The sequence below is a fragment of the Kryptolebias marmoratus genome, linkage group LG19 (assembly GCF_001649575.2).
Source record: "Kryptolebias marmoratus isolate JLee-2015 linkage group LG19, ASM164957v2, whole genome shotgun sequence".
NCBI classification, from domain to species: Eukaryota; Metazoa; Chordata; class Actinopteri; order Cyprinodontiformes; family Rivulidae; genus Kryptolebias; species Kryptolebias marmoratus.
Genome location: NC_051448.1, coordinates 332,007 through 345,233, shown reverse-complemented (window position 1 = coordinate 345,233; position 13,227 = coordinate 332,007). Strand labels below are relative to the sequence as shown.

Genomic DNA, 13,227 nt, shown 5'->3' with positions numbered 1-13,227 from the left:
TGAAGCACGTTTTCAGTGTTTGTTGCTGTTTCTGCTGCAGTTGTCCTGAACTGTAGGTGTCACTAGAGAGACAAGAATACAGTTAAATAGCAGGAAGTTCAGCCAAAGTTAGAACCTTTTCTGTCTGTTTTATAAAAAACCTGCTGTGACTTTTAATTATTAAACAGGTCAGATTTTATCTCTACAAAGACTAAATCTGTACTGTCTGAAAGCTTTCAAAGCCCTCCAGTAGTTGAGATTTTGCTAACAGAGCTGGTTGCCTGTCAGGTTCCAGGAAGAGGAAATAAAATAAAAGCATAAAAGCTGTTTTCATTTTTATTATTTCTGAGTAACATTTTATCAGTCAGTAAAAAATCAGACAAAGAAAACAAAAAATCAGGATGAAGGTCTCTGAGCGAGGAGGAATTAATCTTCCTCCTCGCTGCTGCCTTTCTGTTTTCCCTCCTCTTCCTCCTCGCTGCTGCCTTTCTGTTGTCCCTCCTCTTCCTCCTCGCTGCTGCATTTCTGTTGTCCCTCCTCTTCCTCCTCGCTGCTGCGTTTCTGTTGTCCCTCCTCTTCCTCCTCGCTGCTGTGTTTCTGTTTTCCCTCCTCTTCCTCTTCTTCCCCGCTGCTGCTGCTGCTGTCGTCTCGGTCGTCGTACGTGTTCGGCTCAGTCTCTGCGGTTCTGCCAGGCCCATCGGAAGGAGCTGATGATGATGATGTGGCGTCTTCAGGCGTTGCAGGTTTTTCTGAAGGGTCTTCGTCGCCGTCCTGCACCTGCTGTTTTTTCCACATCTTGGCCATGGCGAGCAGCTTGAGGTTGGGCTGGTTGGCGGCGTCCTCCGGGAAGATGTAGTCGTAGTATTCCTCCCAGCCAGCGTCCGACTGACGGGAGCAGAAAAAAACAGACTGTTTAGGAAAAGCCAGATCAAATTTTACAGTAAAATCCTGTTTTCATGTCCGATTCTGTGATTCTGTTTTCCACATCGGGGAAACTATCGGGCCCTGCAGACGTTCAACAAACTCCTGTTTTCTGACTCAAAGTCCTTCTGGAGCCAAACACAGATGTTTAAAAACGCCGGCCCCATCTACAGCTCACACAGGAAAGTCTGAGAAGAACCGGTCTCACCCCGTCTTCAGCCGTCAGCTTCCTCCTCTTCTTCACCTTCTCCGGCAGCAGCTTCCTGACCCGCTCCATGGTGCTCTCAGAACCAAACTCCTTCTCAAAGTCCCTCCAGGACTCCAGCAGCATGAGCCGCTCCTCCTTCTCCTCGCAGCTCCTCATGCCCTTGTTGGCCTCCTCGAAGATCAGCCGGCTCCTCTGCAGGCGGTCGGACCCGTCAATCGACAGCTCAAACTTGGCGAAGCTGATCCAAACCTGCAGGAGCAGAAGACGGTCATGGAACGGTTCCGGACTTCCTGTGGACCCGTCTTCAGTGTCGTTCAGATGCATTCTCACCTTGACGTGCTGAGTGCGCTGCAGCAGCCTCCTGTAGAGGTTTCTGGTGTTTTCAAACTCCTCCTGCTCGATCTCAAAGTCGATGTAGGACTTCCACAGAACCTGGGAGAAGACAGGAACTCAGACTAAATCCATTTACAGTTCCTGTTGTTTCCTGCTGCACTCAGAAGAAAATGATGGTACTGGATCATCAGGATTAATTCACATTTATCCTCAAAATGTTTTCAGAATAAACGGGGTTACTTTTTAACAACTTTTACAAATCATTAATTCAAATATGACAACAAATCGGATCAAATTTCATTTCACTGACAACTAACAGTTGTCCCTCCTGGAGCTGGAGTTCAGTTACACACCGTCGGTTTCCTGTTTCTAGTTTCTTCTGGACATTTTTTAACATCTAACCACTTCTCCAAACGTTCAGATGGGTGCTGTGACATTAGGTTTTCTAACTTTATTTCACTTTTTGAGGTTTCATTGAAATGAATTGGCTTTTCTTATTTTATTGCAGCTTTTGTTCGGCTTGTTTAACAGATCAGTTTCAGTTCTTCAGTGCTGTGTTTTCACAGAAACACCTGAACTCCTCAGACAGAGCTACAACAATCCAAACCTCGGGCATGTCCAGGCGCAGCTGTCCGATGGCGAGTTCGAAGATGGCGCGAGCTCTGTCGACGTCTCCCAGGATGGTCTCCAGCTCGGAGAACTTGATCCAGGTGGTGCAGTTTTCCGGACTGAACTCCAGGTACTTCTCGTAGAGTTTCCTGCAGCGGTCAAACTCTCTCAGCTGCAGCTCGAGCTCGATGTAGCCCTTAAACAGTTTGTTCTTCGGACATTTACCGATCGCGGTGCCCTGAAGTCAGAACAGAAATGTAACGGGTTAGATGTTAGAAGTTCTGTTTGTTTAGGAGGTCTGAACATTGCTTCTGCTGCACATCACTGCGATGATGAACTGTAGTTTTTATTCCCATGGTTTTCACTGAGACGTTCTGCACTGAACCCCAAACATTTACTGTGGAAAAACAGTCTGCAGGTTTGAGCCCATTTGTGTTTTTAAATGCTCCAGATCGTCTTTCAGTTTACAGCCTGGACCCTCTTCCAGTGGACATTAAAAGTTAATAACTTCAGCTGCAGCGTCCTTCAAGGTGCTTGGGCAGATTGTGTGTTATGGGATTTGTTTTGAAGCTCACCATGACTTTTCTGGCATTCTGAAGGTTCTTCTGTCGGATCTCAAACTGAGCGAAAAGCAGCCAAATCTTAGCAAACGTGAACTGGACCAGAGAGCAGAAACAACCATCAGCAGCGAGTAAAAACAGTAAGAAGAGCAGAGATCTTTAAACGGTACCTTCTTGTGAGGGATGAGCTCCAGACACGCCTGGTAAACCTGCCTCGTCCTTTCTGGGTCCTGTTAAAACAACTTCCTGTATTTGATTCTTCTGAAACTGACAGATGATTCAGTTCTTTTGGTTCTGAACATGTGAATAAAGACCCACCTTGGTCTCCAGCTCCTCGTACAGACCGTAGTTGATCCACAGGTAGATGTAGCGTCTCCAGTGTCTCTTCTCCTGGATGGGGGGGATGTTGGAGATGGCTCGTTCGTAAACCTCCCTGACCGTGTCGGCGTCTGCGTCGCTCTCCACCAGGCGGAGGTAATCGAACCAGGCGTCGTAGTTGTGTGGGTTTGCCTGGACACAAACAGAAGAATGGAGACAAACCTGACGTTTCTCATCATTCTTTCCTTAAATCAAAGGCCTTGCTTTCCTTGAAGGAATGCATGTCACCCACCAGCTTTCATCACCTACATTATTACCCAAGTTTGTTTTCAGAGTAACAGATTTTACTGCCTTTCATTCAAATTAAAAAAAAAACTGACAACAAACCAGTTTGAGGAGCAGAGAAACCAGAAGGCTGAATGTCTGTCAATAAACTCCTGCTGCTGCATGATGGGAGTTGTAGTTTTTATACAATAACATCTGAAGTCCGACGGAGCGGTGAAACTTTTTTTTTTAAGTTGATGGAAGAGGCAATGAATGAACAAATGTTTAAATTTAAGACGTAACTAGATGTATTTTAAGAGCTAAACTGGACAAATTGGACTTTTTCCGAGCCTGCAGAAACCCTGGTTCCATGACAGAACCTTGATCTGATGTGATAATCTGACATGTCACCCTCACAGTTTGTGTTGGGGATGACTCTCAGCTACTACCACATCACATTTTAGCTCAATATCAGTAAAACTACTGAGTTAGAGCCATTTCTGCATTGGCTAAAGCGGATTAGAGTCTGCTGTGTGTTACCTTAACTTCTTCTTCGTACTGGAACCTCCGTTTGCTGACGATGACGTCTTCGATTCCTCTCCGGTCTCCGAACTTCTTCTCAAACATGGTGTAGTTCTTAAACAGTTCCTGTGCCTGATGCTTGGGGATTCTGTCCAAAGCGTATTTATAAATGACCCGAACACGTTCAAACTGTGAAGGAAAGAAAGCACGATAAAAGCATCTTTCAAAGCTATGTTCAGTCCAGGAAGTGAAAACAGTCGTGGCAGCACTTGCCTCTTTCTGCGTCTCCTCGAACCTGGCGAAGGCCACGAAGAGGTTCTCGTCCACGTGTTCTTCTCCAAAGAACTCCACGGCCCGCTCATACACCTTCCTGCTGTGAGCAACGTAGCCGTGTTTCTCCTCGAAGCGAGCGTATTTGATCCAGTTCTTCACTTCGGGGTGAACGATGACGAGTGCAGAGGAGTTAAAGAAGTCAGACGTGGCAGAAACACATCCCACAGAGGCTGCACCACCTGCCATGAGCCACTGCTCTTTGTATCTAACTGGGTTATAAATTTACTTATTTAGTTTAGCAGCTGGGTGTTAAAAATAATAACGTTTTTCTTCCACAACTGAAGGATATATCGTTCGTAAATGGTGCGGGCTTTGTCCACTTCCTTGTAGCGCAGCTCAAAGTTGATATAGGAGTGCCAGGCCTGTTCCTCAGGCTCCCACTCCATCCAGCGTTCAAACACCTGCCTGCAGCCGGCCACGTTCCCCAGCATCTCCTCCATGTAGGTGTACTTGTACCTGAGGAGAGGACCAGAGTGTGGAAGACGTGCTGTACAATCACACACAACGAGGAAGTTGTTCATCTCCAACCTAAACTTGGTCAAACTTTTCAACAGACAGCAGAAATGATTCATTAACACTTTTAGTCTAAGTTTTCTGCTTGAGTTGAGGACTCCAATACTTTACAGACTTCCTGCTGTGAGTCGTTTTGTCTTCAGGTTTTTAAATTATACAGGGAGCAGCACTTCAGCCCCTCAAAGTGGTTGCAGTAAAGTTGTTTTTCTGTTTTAACACTAAAATATTTCATTTTCAGTCCTGGATCTGGAGCATTACAGGTCTGTCCTACCAGAACTGGTTGACCCGTGGCAGGATGGTGATGGCTCTGTCCCAGATGTTGCGAGCGTGGTTCACCTGGCGGCTTTTCATCTCCATCTCGGCGTACTTCAGCCACAGAGTGATGTTCCGGTGGTCGACGTCCAGCGCTCGCTCGTAAATGGACCGAGCCCTAAAGCAGAGACGTGGGAGACCAAATCACTAGCTACAAGCTAAATATAGTAGAATGCTGCCCTACAGTAGCCGAATCCTTGTTAAATTCATCAGAGTACTAAATCTGATCCAAGTCTGAATTCATACAACTAGCAGTTGTAGTACTAGCAGTAACCCTACTAGTACTAGTAGTTATACTAGCAGTAACAGTAGTAGTACTAGCAGTAACAGAGTTAGCTAGTAAGCTGAAGCAGATTTCAAAGAGTATGGTTCTGAAGGATGTGGAAGTCGTTAAACGGGAAAACTGTGTAGATCAGCATCCAGATAATTAGAAGTCTATTTTCCACCAGCAGCAACAATAGATGTAATCCTAGAGAGATACCTTTGGATCTCCTTCAGGCTTTCCTCCCATTGTGCGTATTTAATCCAGTTACTGATGACGGTGCGATTCTTTCTGATGTTGTCTTCAAAGCCCTTAAAGATGTGGAGTGACATTAGGCGCATAAAAAAGAAGTTCATCAAAGTGAAAAAGGAACATTTTAAAGCCAACTGTGTAGACTTTATTCTGGTGAACCCACCTTCCTCTTCTTCAGTTTGTAGTCGTTCAGCTCCTCCTTATCAGTGATTTTCTGTTTGGGTGGTGGTGGCAGAAGTTCCAGCTCCCTCTCCTTCGCTTCTCTCAGCAGCTGCTCAGCAGTGATCTGAACCTCTGCAGGAGCTTTATTCTTCACCTGAAACACAACAAAAACTCTTACAAAATGCTGCATCCTGTTTGCACACTTAGCATCATTTTTTGGTCCTTTTCAACAGTCCGAACAATAATCTGTGTTATTTCTGGACTGATACCCAGAATATTTGAACAGAACCACAGGTTTTAACTGACTTCCAGAACTTCCAGTTGCTGCCAGACTTTTATCCAGAACCAAACGGATGGTTCTGTTTTAGCTTTTATGCTCTGGCGCTGCTCAGACTTTAGAGTTCACTTTCAGATCTGATAATTCCTTTAATTATCTTAACTAACAGACAGACAGCCATTTATGTGTGGGCCAAGATCAATTAGCTGTGGTGGCCATCTTGATACGAGTTGGCTCCAGCAGTTAATCAGTTTCAGATGTACAGCCAATGAGTTTCATTCAAATCCACCCACTGGTTTGTGACATATTTTGCTAACACAGCTATCTGACTGAGCTCTTACTGTTGGAGATGCAAAATAGTGAGAAAACGCATGAATTTTCCGTCTCACTGAATTCTGAGTGTTCAAAAACCAAGTGACCAGCAAGCCATCTTTACATGTTTTGAACTGCCAAATTTTGAAAATCACATCTTATTTTCATGTGCACGGCTGCAGAACTGTATTCTTGGCCGTGCACGTTGTTTTGTTGCATATGTTCGCCCACCTTGCTCCCACGTTTATGATTTAATCTGCTGCGGTCCACTTGAGAAATGAGGACAGGCAGTTTGATCGTCGGTGTGGTTTTTAGAGCGGGACTTCGGCGCTGATCCTCAGAAGGTTTCTGTCAGAGCACAGCTCCAGCAGGACTCAGAAAACTCATCGAGAACTCTTGAGAACAGTTTGAGGCGCTTGCAGTCACTCTGAAACTGTTTTCAGATTTGTTGCAGAAACTTTTTGATTATGTGCAACATTCAGGCGACACGTCAGTGAGCTTCTGAGACTCACCCTCCTGAATGCTGGTCACCATCGAGCCTCCTACAGCCCAGCGTGCGCTCAGACACAAGCACCAAAAGGCAAAAATCTATAGCATTTAGAATTTTATGGTGTTTTCTCTTTACTTGCATCTGCTGCTGTTTAAGGCACACATATCTAAATACAGTTTATTGTTGCTGATCTGTATTTCTTGGTATAAGTAGAGGGCAGCAAAAAGGTTCATTTTCCAGCCTTTCTGTGTGCAGTTTACATGTTCTCCCCATGATTTCTCCAGTTTCCTCCCACAGACCAATAACACACATTAAAGACAATTTAGAGTAACCAGTGAACCTAGGTGTGAAGGAAAGTGGGAATTGTTTGTCTCATTTGTCTCTGTGATGGACTGGACACCTATCCAGGTGTCCCTGCCTCTTGTAGGATAGTGGTGGCCAAGGAACAGATTTAAAAACTGGCTTTTCCTACCCTGGAATAATGAGGTACAACAGCCAGGATCTGAACCTGTCCAGATTTCAGGGTAATGTAAAGTCAGAAACTTAAGTTGTTCCAGTGTTTTACATTCAAATTAAAATATATTTCATTAATCCCAAAGGTAAATTAAATTTTGTTGTAGCTCATAATCCTGCTTTCATTAAAGAGTTGTTACAGATGGCTGTAGGCAGCCATCGGTATTTTTAATATTTTATATAAATATTGACATATAAATATTTATAATTACATACTTGTATACAGAATATACACATTTAATATTTAATTCAGCTTTATTTGATTATTTTAACTGCAGTATGCCTACAACTATATTTAATCATGTTTGCTTATTAGAAACAGGTATTTCAATAAAGGTAAAATACATCACATAATACTAAAGGTTGCGTCACGCGAAGGTAAAGTTAACGAGCCCAAATATGACTGACCCCACACACCGGAAACATTATTTAGCGTCACTTTTTAAACCAGAATTCAGGATTACAGGTTTGAACTTGATGGAACAACCGTAACAGCAGAAGACTCATTTGTTAGCATTAGCCCCTTAGCATGCCTGTAGTGTTAGCATTAGCCTAGCCGCTGTTAGCTCCCGCTCTCCGGTTTATGTACCTTCGCCACCTTCGGGATTCGCTGCTTCCCCGCCGCCGTGGAGGCCATGTTGCTGCCGGTATTCTGAACCAAAAATACTTAAAACTTCACGAGTTTCAACAGCAACGACTAGTTAGAGACTAAAGTCACAACAACGTTTCGGTCTGCTCCAACTTCAGCCACCATGACACCACCCACAATGCCTTGCGGCTTCCTGTAGTGTTGTCATGGCAACCGAGGTAAACCAAAACTCGGAGTTAAAAAGTTTCTGTTGTTTATCGAGTTTAACGTTGAATTTTGCGCAACAAGGTGAGCGAATCGGATTATATTTACTCTGTTTGTTGTTATTATGTGTCTGATATGAGTAACTGATGTTTTGGGAACATTTAACCCTGAATAACGGCACCAGGAGAAGATGAGGAGGAGTGTAACTTCCGCCGACGGTCAGGAGGAAGCTGTGACCGTCAGCAGGACTGAATCTGCGGACGCGCAGGGGATCCGAGCCCTCATCACTTCCACAGACCAGGCGCTTTTTGGAAGGATCAATGTCATCCATTTCCTGTGAGACAAATAACCCGTTTTTAAGCTTTTATTAAAACTTTAAGCACGGACAGATTAAAAAGCTGTTACAAGTTAAACACTATAAATCCTCCCAAAAGGGTTAAAAAACAAAAACAAGCTGGACTTTTACTCAGTAGCTGAAGACGTTTCTCTTCTCATCCGACAAGCTTTCAGTTCAAACAGCAGAGAGGGTGGAGTTCCAGCTTTTAAAGCTGAGATCTTCTGTAAACTGATTCACCTGCAGATTAATCTCCCTCCCCTCCCTCCTGAGGCTCATTAGGGTCTTTGTTAGTCTGACTCACTGATAGGCCACTGAATGCATGAATGTGTCTAAAATCCTGTTTGAGGAATAGTGTCACATGTTTCTCTTTTTGATTGTTTTAGTTTTAATTCTTCTTCTGTGGTGTTTGTCCTGCTCTTGTCAGAGAGAAAGCCAACCTAGCCGTGACCGTGTCTGATGATCAGAACCGGATCCTGGCTCACGCCTCGTTCTTGGATCATCCTGCGGCAGAACTGGTGGATCAGGGTCTCTGGGAACCTTTCCTGCACCAACACTTCATTTCTGACAGATGCACGGTTGGTATCATCCAGTAACTTACACTGATCAGCCATAACATTATAACCACAGTTTGAGTACCTGGTTACCATGGTTACCCGTTAGCGGGTGATGTCTGTCAGATAGCAGGTGAACTTTCTGTTCAGGAAGAACATTCAGAGACTTTAACCAGAACCAAACTGTGATGGTTGGGCAGCTGGGTCAGAACATCTCCACACCTACAGCTCTATGAGGTCAGAACCGATCCAAGGAAGGAGAATCAGAGAACCAGAGACTGTTTCATGGGTGCTGAAGGCTGGCAGGTGGTCTGGTCTAATTCAGGTTTTCGTCATGTGGATGGTTGGGTCAACTTGTCTCCTTCCTGGGAAAAACATGTCATAGTGGACCAAGAAGTCCAATTTGTGGAGGTCCTACTTGATACCTTCCATGCCTTAAAGGATCTGCTGCTAATGAGTCTGAACCAGAAACCACAGCAGACCTTCAGAGGAGTCCCTGGTCCTGCTCAGTATGAGGTGGATGTTCATAATGTTTTGGTGGGTAGTTGTAACCGTGTGGTCATCCATCCTTCTATCCCTCCATCCATTATCGGCCGCTTGTTCTAGAGTTGCAGGGGAAGCAGCTTGGTCAAGGAGGCCTAGACATTTCTTTCGTCCAGCTTTTGCAGGAGGATTCCAAGGTTTTCCCAGGCCCACCTACCCATGCAGAGAAAACTTTTTTCAATCGCCTGTATCCGAGATCTCATTCTTTCAGTCACTAGCTAAAATTTATGACCATAGGTGAAGATAGAAATGTAGATCAGCTGGTAAACAGAGAGCTTTGCCTTGCAGCTCAACCCCTCTTCATCACAATGGACTAGTAAGCACTTTGAACTGCCTTGTTGCTGAAAAATGCTATATAAATACATTTGACTTGACTTGACCAGCAATACAGAATGCAGAACCCACATCTGTTGTGCTTGTTCTTCAGTTTTCTCTCAGTGATGAACAAAACCACTAGATACTTAAACTCCCCCACTTGAGGCAGCACCTCACTCCCACCTCCCATGGCATTAAAGTTCCCCAGCAGAATGATGGAGTCCTGAGCTGGAGCACCTTCCACTTCCAGCACCCCCACCAAGGATTCCAGAAAGGCTGGGTACTCTGAACTGCCATTCGACATAGGCATCAACAACAGTTAAAGCCTATTCCCCCACTCGAAGGTGCAGGGAAACTACCCACTCATCTACTGGGGAAAACTCCAATGCACAGGCGCCAAGCCGAGGAGCTATAATTAGGCCCACACCAGCCCTACGCCTCTCACAATGAGCAACTCTAGAGTGGAATAAGGTCCAGCCCCTCTCAAGGAGATTGGTTCCAGACCCCACGCTATGTGTTGAGGTGAGCCTGACTATATCTGATCCGTACCTCTTAACCTCACGCACAAGCTCAGACTCCTTCCCCACCTAAAAGCTGACATTCCATGTCCCAAGAGCCAGCTCTGGTAGGCTAGAGTCAGAGCGCCAAGGCCCCCCCGCCTTGGGCTGCTGTCTCTGGCACATAGAAACCCATATGGACCCTCCTGCAGCTGATGGGCCCACAGGAAGACAAACCCATGTAGTTCATTTGGACTGAGCCTGGTGGTCGTAACGTTGCAGCAGGTGGCCATGAGGTGGTGGTGGGTGGTCATAATGTTGTGGCACATAGTAGCAACATGAGGAGGTGTCATATTGTTGTGATGTTGTAACGTGGTCAGTGTGGATCAGAACCTTTTTCTCTGTGTCTGAAGCTTTCTGTTTGGTGTCTCCTCTGCAGCCGTTGAACACGCTCTTCCTCCACCTCTTCGTGTCTCAGACGGGTTTTTCTTCATCGTGTGCAAAACAAATAATAAGGTCAGAAATAAATTCTGTTAAACTGCTGATCGACCACCCATCCTGTCTGCTGTTGCTGCAGTTTCTAACTTCTTTCTCTTTTTCTGCTCACAGGACTGTCTTTGCTGCTGCCGCTGAACTGGAGCACATCTGCCTTCTGTCCCCAAACATTGCTGCTTTAGGTCAGTGCTTCTCAAAGTCTGGGTTGGGGCCCCACTGAGGGTCCTGAAACACCAAGCTGCTGGTCTTCAGAAGATCCACAGGAATTTAATTATTTTTAATAATGACTGCTAATGGCACATTTAGCACTAACTAACCCATGGTAATAAATAAGAAAAAATTAAAATGAAGAGGCTCTTTCTTAAACGGCTTATTTAAAATCTTTGTTTACTTCAACAACACGATTCTGCAGCTTTTTATTTTTCAGGTCAGAAACTGAAACATTTGTGATGAATGACTTTAACGTCAGTGTTTGTTTATTAATTCCAGTCATTTTATGATGTTTGTGTGCAGAACCAGCGCTGGATGAGATCTTTGAGCCACTTCAGCGTCTGACCGATCCGGGGCCTCAGTGTTTGGCTTTTATCTGCCACAGAGAAGATTATAGTCCACGGCTCCAGCTCCGCCCTGCCAGGTGAGTTCAGTCCACGGCTCCAGCTCCGCCCTGCCAGGTGAGTTCAGTCCAGCTTGTTACTCTTACTCTGGACTCACTGGACTTTTTATAAGATTCCGAACAGAACTGAGTCACTCTGGAAAAGCTGAAAGCTGCAGTAATAAACAGTTTGGCCACCAGAGGGCAGAAGACCTCAGCTTGTTTTACCAGGAGGTTTTAAATCAACTTCATCATCTTATGATGATAAATTAATGGCTGTTTTGGTCAGACCTGGAGAATAAAGTCACATACAATGTTTTGAGATTTCTCACGATCTGTCAGCATTCAGACAGTGTGTCATTACTTTCAGCTACTACTTAAAATTTACTCTCATTTTTATTTATATTCTCTCATTTTAATTCACTTTTTATTTGTATTAGCTGATCAAACATTGTTCAGAGCTGCTGTTAGAGATGAGACAAATGGCTGACTCACATGGAGACATTCAGGGGACATTCAGGATGTCCTCTGCAACAGGAGACACAATGATGACTGAAACTGTAAAATAATAGAACTGTTGTGAAACTGTGTGCTGTCATGGCCCCAAACTGCCCTTTCTGCTCCTCAAACATGTTTCAGCAATATGTTCCTGCAACAAACCAAACACTTTGTTACTGCAGCCAACACACATCCACAAACATGCTGGTTTATTTGATTAAAATAATTAACTGATGTTCATGTAGACTCTCGGTCATCCAGAATGTAGGCAACCCTTAGAGTTTCAAAACGAAGCAACCTGACCTCTCTCCTGCAGATTAATATCACTTCCCTCCCTCCTGAGAGTGACCCTAACAACCCTCGGGAGGGAGGGAGGTTAATCTGTGTGTGCTTCGTCTTCAGGTCCTCCTGGTGATTCTCCTTGTGTGTTTCCTCTGTGTTTCAGGGTTGAAGACCACAATGACATCCTGCCCTTACTGGACCAGCAGGACATGATGATGTCTGCCTCAGAGGTATCGCACTTCCTGTTAGACATCATTCAAAACCAGGACCCGAACCATCACTCTGCTGTCTGTGAGGTTGGTTCCCACTTTATGACTCCCTGGAGCTCAGAACCAGAACCGTCACTCTGCTGTCTGAGGTTCTGGTTATGTAGCACAGTAGCTCTGTCTCTCCTTCTCTTGTGGTTTTCAGTGATTCTGTTGAGTTTTCTTGTTCCTGTTTCTAAATAACGTCACAGCAGCTGATGGTGCTGTGACAGATTTCAGAGGGGGGGTTTGGGTTTTCTCCTGAGACCCGGGACAGATCCCCCCTCCACCCCCCCAGGCAGATGACATGTGTTGATGGCAGCATATGGCAGAGACGAGCTGATTCTGGGCCAAGACCTGCTCTCACTGAACTTGTTGGGTCCAACGTTCTTCCTGATGGTTGGATATTTGACTGCAGAGAGTTTATTTCTGTTATAAATCTTCTGTTTTATAACTCAACTTGTTAGAATTAATAACTGTTTCATGGTTCCTAAAAGTCCGAGTGTTTTGAGGTTTCCAGCTGCTGAGGGGAAGATGTGCCTGAAAAGCTTTTGGAAATTGAAGGCCTAGCATTCTTTGAAGGAATGCATATCACCCGCTGCCAGAGCTTTAAACAAAGATCATCTCATGATAGGAAACGCAGGAGTTGTAGATGTTTGGTCAGACTTCATAAATGATAATCTCATGTGATTTAATGAGATCTCACCAGAGCTGTTAGAGCTCAGAGAACATGTTGAGGACGACTCTCAGCTACTACCACACAATAAGTCTAGATTTGAGTTTTTTGTATATTCCAGGTCTGGGGAAACTTTGAAGCTGTGAACTCCTGGAACACATTGATAAAGTCTGAATGTTTGGTGAAACTTCTGCCCAGACTGATCAGATGGTTCTCCTCTGCAGATAGATGATCTGATCAGATGGTTCTCCTCTGCAGATTGA

The 13,227-nt window shown here is 44.8% G+C and overlaps 2 protein-coding genes across 2 annotated transcripts in view; one reads left to right on the top strand and one right to left on the bottom strand.

The window, feature by feature from the left end:
- Positions 1-299: 299 nt before the first annotated feature.
- Positions 300-7,919, bottom strand: crnkl1 (crooked neck pre-mRNA splicing factor 1). The gene is made up of 14 exons (XM_025003061.2): positions 7,730-7,919; positions 5,550-5,702; positions 5,354-5,445; positions 4,832-4,990; positions 4,337-4,503; positions 3,988-4,166; positions 3,733-3,903; positions 2,929-3,120; positions 2,781-2,840; positions 2,626-2,706; positions 2,049-2,288; positions 1,439-1,540; positions 1,109-1,357; positions 300-864 (listed from the first exon to the last, which is right to left on the bottom strand). Exons 1-14 carry the CDS (start codon positions 7,775-7,777, stop codon positions 406-408), a joined length of 2,352 nt encoding a protein of 783 aa, XP_024858829.1. The 5' UTR covers positions 7,778-7,919; the 3' UTR covers positions 300-405.
- cfap61 (cilia and flagella associated protein 61) overlaps positions 7,910-13,227 on the top strand; it is a 20,969-nt gene continuing 15,651 nt past the window's right edge. The window contains exons 1-7 of the mRNA XM_037981691.1: positions 7,910-8,017; positions 8,118-8,269; positions 8,695-8,845; positions 10,616-10,692; positions 10,786-10,853; positions 11,185-11,305; positions 12,207-12,339. Of these exons, the coding sequence (XP_037837619.1) occupies positions 8,124-8,269; positions 8,695-8,845; positions 10,616-10,692; positions 10,786-10,853; positions 11,185-11,305; positions 12,207-12,339 (696 nt within the window). The 5' untranslated portion in view covers positions 7,910-8,017; positions 8,118-8,123. The remainder of the gene's footprint in view (positions 8,018-8,117; positions 8,270-8,694; positions 8,846-10,615; positions 10,693-10,785; positions 10,854-11,184; positions 11,306-12,206; positions 12,340-13,227) is intronic.